Source organism: Gekko japonicus, unplaced genomic scaffold, assembly GCF_001447785.1.
Source record: "Gekko japonicus isolate JY-2015 unplaced genomic scaffold, Gekko_japonicus_V1.1 scaffold752, whole genome shotgun sequence".
NCBI lineage: Eukaryota > Metazoa > Chordata > Lepidosauria > Squamata > Gekkonidae > Gekko > Gekko japonicus.
In genome coordinates, this window is record NW_015170296.1 from 293,164 (window position 1) to 309,488 (window position 16,325).

The 16,325-nt window shown below is 43.8% G+C and overlaps 2 protein-coding genes across 2 annotated transcripts in view; both read left to right on the top strand.

Annotated features, from left to right (window-relative positions):
• Positions 1-5,916, top strand: part of HPSE (heparanase) — a 51,601-nt gene extending 45,685 nt beyond the window's left edge. The window contains exons 11-12 of the mRNA XM_015417918.1: positions 2,272-2,418; positions 5,436-5,916. Coding sequence (XP_015273404.1) covers positions 2,272-2,418; positions 5,436-5,595 — 307 coding nt within the window. The 3' untranslated portion in view covers positions 5,596-5,916. The remainder of the gene's footprint in view (positions 1-2,271; positions 2,419-5,435) is intronic.
• Positions 5,917-13,249: 7,333 nt separating this feature from the next.
• COQ2 (coenzyme Q2 4-hydroxybenzoate polyprenyltransferase) overlaps positions 13,250-16,325 on the top strand; it is a 22,733-nt gene continuing 19,657 nt past the window's right edge. Inside the window, exon 1 of the mRNA XM_015417925.1 lies at positions 13,250-13,567. Within this exon, the coding sequence (XP_015273411.1) occupies positions 13,315-13,567 (253 nt within the window). The 5' untranslated portion in view covers positions 13,250-13,314. The remainder of the gene's footprint in view (positions 13,568-16,325) is intronic.

The window sequence follows — 16,325 nt, forward strand, 5'->3', positions numbered from 1 at the left end:
CACAAAACAAAGGCCTTATTTCAAAAATATATTCTCTGTTAATTAAAAAATCATGCTCTAAACAGCTACCATATCAAAATGCGTGGAAAGGAGACACTACAGAAAATCTCACGGACGAAACGTGGGAACGCATATGGAACTCATCAAGCTTTAAAACAAAAGTAATATCTGTCAGAATACAAAATCTCAAAATAATGTCAAGGTGGTATATCACTCCACTCAGACTTTCCCATATAGCTCCGACCCAATCACCATTGTGTTGGAAAGGGTGTAACCAAACAGGAAGTTATGCGCATTGTTGGTGGCAGTGTGATAAAATTAAGAAATTCTGGCAAGAAATACTAAACATGATACAAGACATCACCTCAGTCCAAATTCCACTAAAACCGGAAATTTTGTTTTTGAATACCTGGCCTGAAAATCTGAATTCAAGGGTACATAGACGCACAATAGAAGTCCTTCTAGATGCGGCCAAAACAGCAATAGCATTGTACTGGAAGGAGAAAGAGGCGCCCTCAGTAGAAATATGGTACAAGAAACTTTGGACTCATTAATGGATGCAGTCTCCAACAAACTAAATTACATGTCACAAAACCCAATAAAGTCTAATTTCATAGAAAAATGGTACCCAGTGCTGGATTATCTGTCACAAAAACAATTTATCTCATCTGATTGGTCTCAATACCACAAATGGATATAAGATTAATATAATGACTAGTTCCGCAAAATCGCATACTTATTTACTTATTTCTTCTCCACTAGCTCTAATATTTCACATTAAATCTTCCAAATGGTCGAATGATATGAAGTAATTGTTATTGTAAGTTGATAATAGAAGTTTCCTTTTCTTTCTTCTCTTTCTTACCGCTCCAATAGTTCAGATTGCTGCCGTTTCTATTAAGTTTACGCCAAGTCTGTTATCTTTCTACTGAAAACATATTCGGAAGTGTGATGAGTAATGTATTGTAATTCTTTGAACATGTTATAACGTTGTACATACTCAGGAACTATTTACAGGATGTGAATGTAATTGGAAGATTAATTGTTCACTGTTTGAAGTGTTAGAATTGTTAAAAATTGAAAAAAATAAAAAAACATTAAAAAAAAAGTTCAGAGCAAGTTTAGATGCAGAGACTGTTGATGGGGGGTGGGGAGAGGCAGTAATACTAGGGAGTAACGTGCAACCCCGTTTCCAGTTTAATGTAGGAAATCCACTGATTTCTGTCTGAAGAAAAAAGAAAGTGGCTGGAGCCACCCATGGTTGGTGGTACAAGGGCACTTCCGTGTACTATTGACATTATGCCTATGGTCCATCATACTGATGTGTGGAGTGCTGGGCTATGTATTGCACCTCCCTTGGGGTCTCATCTGGCAATACAGGCTAAACCAACAAATGTCACCAGTGCAGGTGGGGGGAATCCCTTTGTTTTTAAGTGTACCACTGTATTTTTCGTAACCGGAGTGCACAGCAGCCATTCCCTTCTGTAGGGAATGAGGATCAGGATTTCCCCCCAATGGCAAACTATTTATGTTGCCCCGTAGATCTCATTGGGAGCCACTGAGAATTTAGTCAGCTCCCTACCTGCGTTTCCCCGCCCTGAGTTCCATTTCATGATACAACACTGCGGTGTGATGGAAACATGGCATTATGCATGTATTGATAGACAGCACAGTTTTCATCCAGTGTGAATAAGAAGACTACGCCATCAAGTCACAACAGACTCATGGCGACCCCTTCTACAGGGCATTTGAGGCAAAAGGTGAGAAGTGGTATGCCATTGCCTTCCTTTGCATGGTAATCCGGGAAAGGAGGGAGAGATTTGGGGTTTATTTTATTTTGGCTTTAACTGGAAATTCATCGTCGTGGCTTCTGTGCAGGCACACATGGGACTGCACAGTCGCATGGCTGGCCTGCGACTGCACAGTCCCATATGTGCCTGCACAGAAGACCACTCGATGAACAACAGTTACAGATAAGTGCAACCTTGTTTGTTTTTGTTTTGTTTTTTACTGTTATTGTAAGCCTCCTAGAACTATGAGGAAAGAAGGGGTATAAATGTTTTATTAATAAATAAATAACACACACACACATATCTTCCTTTTTGGTCTCCCGTCCAAGTACTGACCACAGGCAAGCCTGTTTAGCTCCCAAGCTCTGATGAACCCAGGCTAAGCTGAGCTATTCAGACTAAGTGTGAATAAATACCTGTATTTTGTAGTCCACTTGCTATACATAATTCATTCACGAGATGCTCATTTTCCCCCTTCTAGTCCAAAATACAGAGATGGCGACGTCACCCTGTTTGCCTTAAACCTCTACAATAGCACAAAATACCTTCAGCTCCCCTCTTACCTGTCCAAGAAGACAGTTGATGAATACCTTTTACTGCCTTATGGAAAAGAAAACATCCTTTCCAGGTAAGCAAGCCAGCATTTCCTGTCCTTTTAAACCAGGTTTCTCCATCATGGGGCCCATGGGCGCCCACCAATGCCTTTCCTGGGACCCACCAAGTGTTTTTAGAAAGTGGGCAGGGGCAGGTGGGGCTTTTCTCCAGGGAGGCTTCTAATTAGCTGTGCAGATTTTTTAGAATGTTGCTTTGGCAGCAGATGCCACCCAAGCACAAGGACCTTTACTGTGTGAGTGAAGGTAAGCTGTGGCAGTCATTTTGTGGCTGCTCCAATCACACTGTGTCAGAATTCCAAAGGCGCCTGCAGTAGCATGACTATTTAGGATCCGGGGCTCTTTCACAGGAAACAGGGATGTTTTGTTGCCCCAAACATGGTTTTAAAATCCTTTTCCATTTATGAATATGGCATATGACATGGAGAAACATAATTTAACTTTATAAAGCAGCTGTTTGGATCAGGGTCACTGCACTGGGGCAGTCGGGGGGGGTAACCCTTTCCCCTTTATTGTTTCCCCAGGAGAAATCCCCTCAAGTTGCTAATAGGTAAAGCAAGTGGAAAACACAGATACCCATATTGTGATTGTCTTTTTTTGCCAAACTGTTCTAATATGAACTTTTGTGGGACAATTACTTTCAGAGAATTGGGGTTGGAGGGGAAAGACTGAACACCCGCCTGGCCCACAAGTGTGGACCCAATGTTTTTCAAGGTTAATTTTTTTACTCATGGGAAGTCCTGATCATAGATCCCCAAACGTATCTCGTAGATGGGCCGAAGAATCATTGGATTCAAGTGCAATTGCCTTGACCTGGATGCCCCAGGCCAGTGATGGCGAACCTTTTAGAGACTGAGTGCCCAAACTGCGACCCAAAACCCACTTATTTATCGTAAAGTGCCAACACGGCAATTTAACCTGAATACTGAGGTTTTACTTTAGAAAAAACAACTCATACATTAACTTAAGATGATCCAAACAAAGTAAGGAAAGCAATCCCAAATGCTTTCATTTACTTAAAATTATTTGGCAGAGAATTCGACACTTTAATAGATGGTCTGGGCCTGGCTGGGGCGATGGCACGCGTGCCCACAAAGAGGGCTCTGAGTGCCACCTCTGGCACCCGTGCTATAGGTTCGCCACCACTGCCCCAGGCTATCCTGATCTCATCAGATCTTGCAAGCTAAGCAGGGCTGGCCCTGGTTTGTACTTGAATGGGAGACCACCAAGGGAGTCCAGGGTTGCAACCAGAGGCAGGCCATGGCAAATCACCTCTGTTCGTCTCTTTTTTTGAAAACCCTATGGGGTCACTATAAGTCAGCTCCTACTTGGCGGCACTTTCCACCAACAGCAGTGAAATGCAACTATTTTAACAACACCACATAACCCAAAAAATGTGATGTAAATATATAGCTGGAAAACAGTGAGGCGCAATGCCCTATTTGAGGACAGGTGATGGGATTGTTGAAAACAGTTGCATTTACTGGAATCGTTCAAAGGTGAGTGTGAATTAATTAGCATAAGGGAGTGCTTGATTAGGAAGGTTTATCATAGATCACTGCAAAAGTTTACTCTGTCTTCTTCAGTGGAGTGTATACATTTAAGCACCTAAGATTTTTCCAGCTATAAAAAACTGTGAGCTGCCCTGAGCCCTGCGTACAGGGAAGGGCAAGATAAAAATACAAACAATAAAATAAATAAATTAATAATAAATAAATAAATAAAATGACTTTTTGTCCTAGCTGGTTGAAATTTCACATGATTCAAAACTGAGGCCAATAGGAGGTTATGTGTCTGTTTTGTTTCCTGTATTTATGCCATATCTTATGATGGTATTGCTTGCTTCTTTGCCCTCTATAATTTACAATTATACAATTTAACTAACTTCAGGGGACTTAGAAGGGCATAACTGTTTCAGCTTGCATTGATAATCGGTTTTCTGAAAAACCTGTAGCCATGAATTGAATGGACAGTGTGCTCTATCCAGTTATTTCTCTATCCAGCGTCACATTGCATGATAATATTTAAATATACAAGGAGCTGCCAAGCTCCCAGGCAAAATGCCCTTGATCCTAGGAGTTTAATGAACCCATATGAAAAACATGTTGCAGACTGATACTGTTCCCCCACTTCCTAGTGCTGGTATGTTCACGGCTGTTATCTTTAGAGTAGATTTTTTTTTTGTTCCATTTTCTGGAAACATGACTTAGACTCTGTTCTTTGATTCAAGTAAGAATTCTCAGAAGTTGAATCTTCTGGCTCTTGCAGAGTTTTGTCTCACTAATCCAAAGTTTTTAGGAACTTCTGTTCAGCTGTGGTGGGAGGGGTGAACTGCAGAAAGGAAGGAAGCTGAACAAATTGTCCAGTATTGTACCATCTCATTACTTGGTAAAGCAGAATTTCTAGAATTGTGGGATTCCTAGAATTGTTTCTCCATACTCTGTCCTTCCCTGTTTCTGATCACCCCCTCCTCATGTGACTTGCAAAGTGACTGCTTCCTGTTACCATGTGCTTCCTGATTCTGTTTAATCAGCTCCACCTTTCCACTGACCATCTGGAACAGTGACCACAGTGAATGGACACTGGCCATCAAATTTTACCATCCAACTTTAATTTTCTGGAAGCTCCTGGATTATTTTGTGTTGATAGGAGTATACAGCTTAAAAAGAGGGAGTGTTTTTTGGTTGGTTGTTTTACAAATGCAACTGACAACCATTCTTCCTTCAGTGGGCTTACAGTGTGAAGGTAAATACCGGCCTGTTGACCAGGATGCCCGTTTGCATTACAAGTTCCTCTTTTGCACAGATGATGTTCAGATAAATAGCTAGAGACAGCTCAGGGGAAATGTAAGCTTCACGCAAACAATAGGGGACTCTGCAATCACTTCTCTTACTCTGTTTGAATGGAATCCTGAAATGTGTTCAAAGTTTCATGTTCTGGAGACGAGTTATATTTCAGTATGGTTTATGGTTTTGCACTTACAAACCTTCTGGTCTAGAGTTTCGTCTAAAACGTTCATTGTTTCCTCTTGCAGGTCTGTTCAACTGAATGGTCATGTCCTTAAAATGCTGGATGATGAAACGTTGCCAACACTCATGGAGAAGCCTCTTAGCCCAGGAACCAGTCTTGGACTTCCAGCTTTTTCTTATGGCTTTTTTGTAATCCGAAATGCCAAAGCTATAGCTTGCATTTAGCCAATGGATACAAATCCCAAGAATCCCATTGAAGGTCATGTCTTCGTAAGAATGTCTCCCAGGCAGTCCTGCTTCAAATTTGCAGAAACCAAGCGCTTATCATGAACCTGATCGCTTGGGATCTGACTGAGGTTTGGTGTTCTTTCATCTCTCCAGTTTTTTTAATGGTTCACTTGGCAGCATTTTGTCGTCCCCACCATTGTCTGCAGGGATCGGAGTCATTCTCATTGAGTCCCAGAGTTTTGTAGCAGTCTGAGTGGCAGACTAGGATCTGAGGGACCTGGGTTCAGATCCCTACTAGGTCCACTGAGTGACCTTAGGCCAGTTACTTTCTCTCAGCCTCACCTACCTCACAGGGCTGTTTTGAGGAGAAAATGGAGACAGGAGAGCCATGCATGCCACCTCAAACTCCTTGAAAGAAGGATGGGATAGGGCTAGATAGATTAGCATAATCAGGACCTTGCCGTGGGCCAAGCTGTGGCATAAGTGATTAAGGGAAAGCTAAGGGGAAACAGACCAGATAGGCAAGGACCAGGAAGGCATGACAAGGCAAAGGCAGTAGAGGAATGAGCAAGCAGGTAAATGCCATAGACCAGAATCATGAAATGGGAGCTGTTGACCGCCATGCCAGTAGGTTCTTCTTCTTTCTACAGAAGCTGTTAGTAGGCCAGAGCTAAAGAAATCGTTCTTCTCAGGTGAATTTGCATTCCAAGGCAGGAAAGGGCCAAGAAACTTAGTGATTGGCTCTTCCAGGTATTAGTAGCTCAAATGACCCAGGCTAGGTTGAGCTTGTGAGAGTTTACAAGCTAAGTAGGGTCAGCCCTGGTGAATACTTGGATAGGAGACCACCAAGGAAGTCCAAGGTTATTATGCAGAGGTAAACAATGGCAAACCACCTCTGCTTATTTCTTGCCTTGAAAACCCCATAACCCATCGCCATTAGTCACTTGCAACTTGACAGCACTTTATTATTATTCCAGACATTGGCTTTTGTGTGTACCTAGCACATTGACATGTTGGACGTGTGCAAGATAGACATCAGTCGTGCCAGTACCCGTGCTGATTGCTGCCAGTTCAAAGACTAGGATAGGAAGAGTAGAAATCATCATTCATAATGAACAGAAACACCATATCCCAATGGCAATGAGTACGTCTGGTTCACTTTCCAGTTAGTAGCAGCAGTGCTTCTGTGAAACTTCTGGGATTTCCCTATGTTCTTTTCCCCAACTCCAGTTTCTTTTCTTACATTGGAGGCTGGCCAAGTCACAGTGTCAGGAGCTTTGTGCATGTGAGGGGGAGTCCTGAGTAGACCAGGGTATGTGAACCTATGTTAGCCTGTCTCCAGCTTAGGATCATCCATGTGTTGGTATTACATGAGCATAAGAGGGCCTTCTCTAATGTGTCCCCTAGGCTATTGAACTTCCTCCCCCTAGAAACCCAGTTGACCTTCTCATTACTGGGCTTTCAGAAATCCACTGTTAGTTTCTTCAGGGCCCTTGTAGAGAGCTAACCTAACCCCAAATGAATTGTATGGCAGGCTTTTGTGGCTTTGTCATCTTTGGTTTTTTGTACTGCTGGGTTTTCTTAAATAGGAAATTCATCATTGCTGTTTTAAGTTCTAATTTTCTGGTGAGGGCGTAGTTCTGGTGGTTGTAGCCATTTGGTTGACTCAATTTATTAAAGATAAAATTTTACTATTGCTGTTCTGTGATTTAGTATTTATGATTAGATCCAAAGAGTTTTTCTGGCACGCTCCTCTTTGCCTACCAAAAAGGCTTTCCTAGGGATCCTAGGATCTGCATGTACAGAAGCCCTGGGGGCTGTAGTAGCAGTGGGGAATTAGGGGAGATTGAGTGAAAAACCTGGTGGGATCCAATCCAGTAGTTTAAAAAACTAAGTAAATGTGCAAAGTCCTGAGGACTGCAGTTCAGGCTTAGCAGACAGTGGCTGTAAATAGGGGTTCTATCAGTTTTGGCTTCTTGGATATATCTGGATACAGTCTGCACCTGAATACAAGGGTAGATACCACCTTGGACTCCAACTGCATATATTTGGATGATTTTCAGGTATCACCTATTTTACTTTTTTAGAAAATATGAAATTTTAACAGCCTGTTCCTAAACACCTACCTGCCTAAGAGAATGCAAACCGTCCTTAAACCCATGCAGTGTCAAACAATTCAGCAGAAACACAGCTCTTTAGGAAAGAAAGGACTTTGATATGAGGCCACCAAATGCAATCCTACAGACGAACCCACATTTTATCTTGCTTTGATGTTTGTATGTGACTTTTGATATTTGCACATTTGAAATAAACTAATTTATATCATTATCTCTGCCACTGTGACTGTTCTGCTGGTTGCCTATCACATCTGTCTCCTTAGGATCTGGATCTTTTAAATTTAATGCCACAGGCCATTTTCACACATTACCCTTGAAGCACCATTCAGCCTTGCTCATGTTATTTGTACATCCACAGCAATTAAAGTTACAAGGAACAGAAGAGTGGGAGTGAGATGATGTTACAAAGAGTGGCCAGTTTGAAAATAATCAAAGAGAAACCAATCCCTTCAGAGTGGGCGAGGACCACTCCTAAATGTTGACGTTGGGTAAAGTAGGATTAACATAAAAATCAGATCTAATTAGTGTGAAACATAAGCAGAACTAATGCAAACTGTGAGTCATGCAGAGCTATTAGCATCTATAGTGAGTGAGGAAACCCATCTTTGTTTAGGCCTAAGGGAGATATATTATTGAATCTCTTGATGAATCCTAATTTAGCACTTTTGTGTTAAATTCTCAAACTTCTTTTGTAAAAGAACAATAGATCAGCGGCTGTATGTCCTGGATTAAAATGTCTCCCTGCTGGTTTCTGAATATTAAGAAAAGAGTCCTGCTGGATCAGACCAGGGACCCATCTAGTACAGCCATATTGTTTCACATAATGGTGAACCAGTTGCCCTGAAGGCCAACAGACAAGGCATAGAGACCAAGACAATTTTAATGCTAGATTTGTATCCATTTGTTCTTTTGCACAAGATCTGACCTACTTGTCCAGTGTAGACAGCAGAAACGAATTGCTGACCCACTGGAGGATGAAAAAGTGTATGAACCCAAGATAGAATGACTGAAATTGCTGCCAGGTCCTTGTAACAGTATTGCTTGTGTGCATATGGGGTCAAAATTGGCACCTAGGTTTGTTGCAGAATCTAGTTTGTGGGTTTGTATCTGACCCATTGGCTACCCACATTGTGCCACATCACTCCCCCACATCTCCAAAGACAAGATGCTCTTCTTCATGAATACAGAAGGATTATTGAAAACAGAGAGTTGTCCATCCACAAAGACATGGCTGACATGGGCCAGACTAAGATCCCGACACCCAACAATAAGATTTGCACAAATCCCGCAATCAAAAAATTTCATTCTAGGGAATGAATGTTTGCGAACATGAATACAATCAGTTCCACCTGATATCCATAACCTGATAAACACCAATTAGACGCTTGCAGGATTTGACTTACCATGTAAAGTATGAAAGACGGCTTAATAGAATACGAACAGGCTTTGGCAGTTGTGCACATGGGGCAAAATACCAAGACCCGAATGTAATTGTGGTGCAGCCTGCCAAACTTTTTTCCATCTGTCACAGGAATGTGAGCGTCATGCTTTCCAGGGAGATCTTTTAACTCTCCCCAGCTGTGGCTGAGTGGACTGAAAATCTAGATATTCTTATTTCGGGGGATTGCCTGATTGGACTGCATACCCATTGTATCAACTTGGTTACATATTTTAATAACTCTACCATATAGGGTTGCCAGCTCCAGACTGGGAAATACCTGGGGACTTGGGGGGTGGAACCTGAGGAGTGTGGAATTTGGGGAGGGGAGGGACTTCAGTGGGACATAGTGCCATAAAGTCCACCTTCCAAAGCAGCCATTTTCTCCAGGGGAACTGATTTCTGTTGCCTGGAGAGCAGTTGGAATCCCAGGAAGTGTTCCCTCTAAGCTGAGTTAGTGTGAGCTAGCTCAGTTTTTTAATACTCCAGCTCACACATTTTTGTCTTACCTCAGGAAGGATGGCTCCAGAGCAAACTAATTAATGCAGCAGACAAATCACTCGCTCACAACATTTATGCCAGTAGCTCAGAAAGCAGAATTTTTGCTCACAAGACTCCACAGCTTAGAGGGAGCATTGCCCAGGAGATCTCCAGCCACCACAAGGTTGGCAATCCTACTGCCATACGATAAATACATAAATAAAACAACTTTATTATGTTGTATGCTAATTTGCTGTTCACCCTGTCTATATGTATGAACTTGTTAACTTCCATTTCAATGTATCTGAGGACGTGTGCGTGAACACAAAAGCTCAATCCCTGAATAAAACCTTGTTGGCCCCAAAGGTGCTGTAAGACACAAGGAGGGGAAAACAAACTTGACCGTAAAGGTGCCACTGGACTCAAACTTTGTTTCCTTGACTGTAATTCCTTCTTCTGGCTGCAGAGCTCCCTCTGGTGGACAAATGTGTACATGAATTTCTTCACTTTTGCTCTTACCAAGAGGTACTTTCCCCTGGGTTTGGGGCTGAGCACGCAACTGGCTCAAAACTGATCCTAAGACCAGTACTTTTGGCTTCCGACTGGTTATGGAACAGAAACTGCCTTTGGTGTTTTGGTGGATGACCTTCACTGGAAGATAGGGGGAGTGTTCATCTTTCTGACTCTCTCTATAAATGAAGTAAATAAATGAATGAACAAATCCCTCAGGAGCCATGGTAGTTTTGTGTTGCTGACATAACAAGCAATTAGAATCACCAACAAACTGTGGGGAAACAAATGCCAGGGTACATCTTGAAGAAATATAAACCTACGCAAAACCAGCTTGATTAGAAAGAATACTAGACTAGGAGTTGCTTTTTTCTTAAAGGATTGCTCCAGGAGCAGTGACACCTACACATTGGGCTGCCAACCTCCAGATGGGGCCTGGAGATCTGGAATTACAACTCATCTCCAGGCTGTAGAGATCAGTTCCACTGGAGACAATGGCTGCTTTGGAAAGTGGACTCAATTGTATTATAGAAGAGTTGGATTTATACCCCACCCTTCACTTGGGAGTCTCAGAGCACTTTATAATCTCCTTCCCTTCCTCTCCCCGCAACAGACACTCTGTGAGGTGGGGCTGAAAGAACTGCTCTTGAGATAACAGCTCTGGGAGAACTGGGACCCAAGGTCACCCAGCAGCTGTATGTGGAGTTCCCCACTCCTCAAACCCGGTTCTCCAGATTAGTCCGCTGCTCTTAACCACTACATCAAACTGGCTCCCTACCAGTGTTCCCTCTAAACTGAGTTAGTTTGAACTAGCTCAGTTTTTTAGCCTCCAGTTCACACATTTTTGTTTTCGCTCAGGAAGGATGGTTCCAGAGCAAACTAATTTATGCAGTAGCCAAATTGCTCACTCACAACTTTAATGCCAGTGGCTTACAAAGCAGAATTTTTGCTCACAAGACCCCACAGCTTAGAGGGAGCATTGCTCCCTACCCTGCTGTGGTCCTCCCCAGGTTGCACCCCCAAGTCAGGAATCTCGAACCCAGAATTGGCAACTCTACCTACATAGTACTACCTTAAGAACTTTTAATAGAGTAGGTTAAAATATTTTAGAATAATATAAATACGTTTAAATAAATGAATGGGTATGCTGTGTTTTAGCATGGTGTCTGTCATGAAAATACCCGATTCAGATCGCTAGTCCATCTAATTCAGCACATCTTTTTTACAGTGACTTCTGGAAAGGCCACAGACTGGGCATGAAAGCATTAGCCCTTCTTCTTCTCTTACCTCCTCCAGCAATGGGTATTCAGAGGTACACTGCCTCTTTCTGAACCACTGAACTGCCAGAGCTAGCAGGCACTGCTAGATTCACAGTGCAATCTTAAGAACAAAGTTTGAATCCAGTGGCACTTTTAGGGCCAACAAAATGTTATTACTGGCATAAGCTTTGTGTGCATGCACCCTTCTTCAGATACAATCTGAAAAATACTTTCTTGGGTGGAACTTAACTGAATAGACTTCTGTAGGATTCTAAGTACGCCTGCTACAATTGTGCTGTTATTCCCTATTTAAAGCTGTCTAAGATAGCATCCATCCCCCCCCCCCTTTGTGGCAGTGAATGCCTTAAAATATGAAGGCATTTTTACAATCCTGGTAATACCCCCAAATCAGTCAGTGAGGCCCTACCTTTCTTTGCATTGCATATGACCCGATACCACAAATGGGGTATGTATGAATATCCCAAATCCCATAAATCAGTGGACAAAGCACTCCACTTCTTCTAAAAAAACAACAACAACCACCCTATCATTCTGAGCCACAAAGCTTTTTTGACTCACAATTTTCCTCCATTTTAAAGATTGCTAAATGGAGCAACAATAATAATATCTGTGTGGTCTTAACTGGATTAGACCCTTAACGGGCCCATGAGATAGAAGAACAGTCCAGAATAGGTTTTGGATTAAGTTATGGATGCCATTTAAAGACTATTAAATTAGGATTAATCAATTGTTGATTTTAATATGCAATTTTATATTGTTTTTAACCTGTTGTAAATCACCCAGAGCCTTGTGTACTCATGGATTGGGCAATCCAGAAATTTAATAAATAATAGGGTTGCCAGCCTCCAGGCGATCTCCCGCTTTTACAACTGATCTCCAGCTGACAGAGATCAGCTCCCCTGGAGAAAATGGCTGCCTTGGAGGGGGGACTCTGTGGCATTGGACCGGGCTGAGGCCCCTCCCCTCCCCAAACCCCGCCCTCTCCTGGACCCACTCCCAAAGTCTCCAGGTATTTTCCAACCCAGATCTAGCGACCCTAAATAATAATAATAATGAGAATACCCCACCAGTCCCTGTTTTTCAGCGGCTGCTCCTGTCAACAGCTCCCCTCATTTTGCCTTCTGGGGAAACTGGGGGAGATACTTCAGACACCGTTAGTGTGTTTAATGGAGATCTATTGAAAACCCAGGAAATCTCCAGGTCCCGTTTGAAAGCTGGCAACCTTGCTGCAGGGAGGTGTGGCCATACAGAACATAAGGCACGGGTGGCCAGGGCAGACGCAGGCTCGACTGACCCACCATCAAACGCCGACTGCGAATGGCGCCTTAACTGACAGGACTCTGGAGCAACAGTTAACGGCCGCCTTTCCCGTCAGCCATTACGCGCTTCAATAAAAGGCGGGGATTCTACTGCGCACGCGCAAGACTAGCCGCCCGCCCAAGACTGTGCAGGAAAAAACCTCACTGATGTGTTCCCCTGGCCGTGCCCCCCTCAGTAGGCAGAGGCGGAGAAACTGTAAAACGAAAGTCCCCTTGCCTTCTCCTCTCATGAGGCCACCAAAACCTGTTCTCGTATCAGCTTTCGCTGAGTCAAAGCCTCCGTCTAAGAGTCTGTCTCTGGTCTTCGCTTGATTTCTGTGCCCGACAAAAAGGGAACGAAGGAAGGCGCAGCCTGAACTTCCGGTAAAAGCGGGTCGCCGGTGTCGGCCATGATCCCCTCCAGGTGTGGAGTGGGGCCGCTCTAGCCCTTGACACCTCTATGGTGAGATTAAAGGCTCAAACCCGATTGCGGAAGTGCCTCTGCGGACAGATATAAAAAAATGATAAGCCCGCGCTATTTCTATGGAGGCGTCAGTCGACGCCATGGTGACGTCAGGAGAAGCCCAGCAAGCATGGCGGCCCTGCGGCTGCTCTCTTCTCTAACCAAGCCCCCTCGTCTCAGGTGCTGCCTCCTCGCTCAAGCAAGTGTGGCGCGCTTTCCCGAGGCCGCGCCCTGCGCCTTGTCCAATCGCCATGAGCCTCCGTACCCCTCGCCCCAAAGTGCGCGGAGGCCTCTCAGCACAATCTCCGCGGATGGCCTGGTGCGTGCGGCTCCCGCCTCTCTTCAACCTTACCTACGCCTCATGAGGTTGGATAAGCCCATTGGTGAGTTTAGTTGTCACTCTATCATCTCTGCCTCCTCCCACACAGTTTCCGCCCTGTGATTGGATTCTTTGCTTGGGACTTAGCGAAGCTCAGCAATCTCATTGGGGATTCCAGTTGTCACTCAAGGGTCAGAAACGGGAAGTGTAACAGGCTGTGTCGCCTGGGTGTAGATCTGTAGAGAGTGGGGGGAATGACTTTATCCTCGAATATTTTCTCAAAAGCAAAATCGATTCCTTGGATTTACTTCCAACTATACTTAGTACTGGAATTTCTGGCTATAATTGTGCGGGGTAAATTCCATGTGCCCTTATGGGACATGCTGAGGGTGTGGTGAACTGGTTAGACAGCATTGGCTTAAAACTACAGACAGGCAGTGTCAAATTCCCTCTTGGTCATGAGACTCACTGGTTGACCCTAGGCTCGGGTTACCATATTTTCAAAAGCAAAAAAGAGAACATATTTCCGACTGCCTACTTCAAACAAGTGATCACTATGACAAATCTCATTTTAAATACCACTACTATTTAAGCGGTGATAATTGCTACTAACTAGAAATATTCCTAGCCTTCCATCAGTTTTTTAAAAAGAGCCCAAAAGAGACTGGACAGCAAAAAAAAAAAAAAAAAGAGGACCTCTGGTAACCCAACCCTAGGTTAGTCACCTTAACATACCTTCAGGAGCTGTTGTGAGAATGAAATAGGTGAGGTGAGAAGAAGCTTCATAGAGAAAGGATGCCATCAAAATAATGTAAGAAAATTTGAGTCCGTGGCACCTTTAAGATCTTAAAGGTGCCTCTGGACTCAAACTTTGTTCTGTTGCTTCAGACCAATATGGCTACCCACATGAATAAAAAAATATGTGTGTTTCTGTGATTAAATATGCATTGGGTAAAGGTAAAGGTTCCCTTGCTCGAAAGCCAGTCTAATCCGACTCTAGGGTTGCAGTGCTCATCTACATTTCAAAGCCGAAGAGCCAGCGCTGTCCGAAGACGTTTCCGTGGTCATGTGGCCGGCATGACTAAACACCAAGGCGCACGGAACGCTGTTACCTTCCCACCGAAGTGGTACCTATTTATCTACTTGCAATTTCTTGCTTTCGAACTGCTAGGTTGGCAGGAGCTGGAACTAGAGACGGGAGCTCACTCCGTCATGCGGCACCCAGGCACCGAACTGCTGAACTACTGACTTTCCGCAGCCGCAAGTGCAACTCTTTAACCACTTGAGCCACCACAGCCTGTAAAATGTAAAAAAAAATGTAAAATGTAAAAAGCCTGTAAAAGACTTGCCTGTAAAATGCTTAGTACAAACCTTTATTCCTCAAAGCCCTTTTAGTTGGCTAGGAGAGCCTGCTGCTTTTAACTGCTGGCTTGTTGTTACCCTTCTTTGGGCTTCCTCTTTAGCTATTACTTTCTAACAAGACCTGGTACAATTGTGATTCCTGCCTTGTAGAACACATGGAACATTATAGATGAATCTTGATAGTTGGCTGCTCTGGCACTCGGGCTTCTACAAGAGAAGTGGTTTTCTAATCATTAGATATGGCCTTTAGGTTCCTGCCTCATTGACACATTCTCATTGTGATAATAAAGTGGAAGATTGGAGAGCCTCTTTATGTCCTCATTGGGGAGAAAAGCAGGGTAGAAATGAATTAAGTAAATAAATAAATAAATAGTATCTATAATTGTGATTTTCTTTAGAGGTATATCAAGATGCTTCCTACTTCAAAATCTATACATGAATGTTGCCATCTTTTCAACTGGTCCTCGTTCCTGTGTCTCCAATCCTAGCTTAATGTGGATGCACTGGCATGCAGATATGCATCTCTGTGTTGTGGAAAGCTCCTGTAGACATATGCTCATCAAGCTATCTGCTCAGGAGCAAGCCAGGTTCTGGTTAGCTGACAGGTTCTGGTTAGCTGATAGATTCAGGTGGGGCAGCCGTGTTGGTCTGAAGCAGCAGAACAAAGTTTGAGTCCAGTACCACCTTTAAGACCAACAAAATTTTGTTCAAGGTATGAGCTTTCAGAGGACGGCGGAAGACAGGAAGGCCTGGCGTGATCTAGTCCATGGGGTCGCGAAGAGTCGGACTCGACTGTGCGACTGAACAACAACAATGAGCTTTCATGTGCATGCATGAAATCTGAAGAAGCACCTGAAGAAGTGTGCATGGACACGAAAGCTTATACCCTGTGTGGTGAAACGGGGACCCACCCTCAGTCCTGGGAGACTGAGGTGCCGTCCTGTGGCTCGCAAGCCCCTGTTTTGGCCTTCCCACTCTGCCTGGTGGGTCTATTTCTCTTCATTAAACGCTGCCACCACTCACTGAATTGAGTTACTGCCTTCCTTGAGGGACAGTGAGACCCCTCTGGCTAAATTCCCCACCTTGGGAAGGGGGTACCTTGATCTTTGGGCGCCCCCTGGAGAGTTGGCAACCCCTCAGATTTAGGCCCGTTTGTGTTCCCTGGCCTCCCTTTGCCCCTGGTAACATGCAGAGCGGGGAGGACTATGTAGTTAAGGCACACCAGGCTTTTTAAACTCTAAAAAGGAAGATTTATTTAACTACATGCATATTGGGCACAGAAAATAAACACAGGCACTTCAACACAACTGGGGCACAGAAAATAAACAGGATAAAAACGCAATTCCTCTGTCCCTACCCACACACCCCTCTCTCTACTCTCTGTAGTGGATTGTGACCTCAGGCCTGGATTTGCATTTCTCCCTCCTGCTGTGGGGAGAAACTCCAGCCCTCCTCCTCAG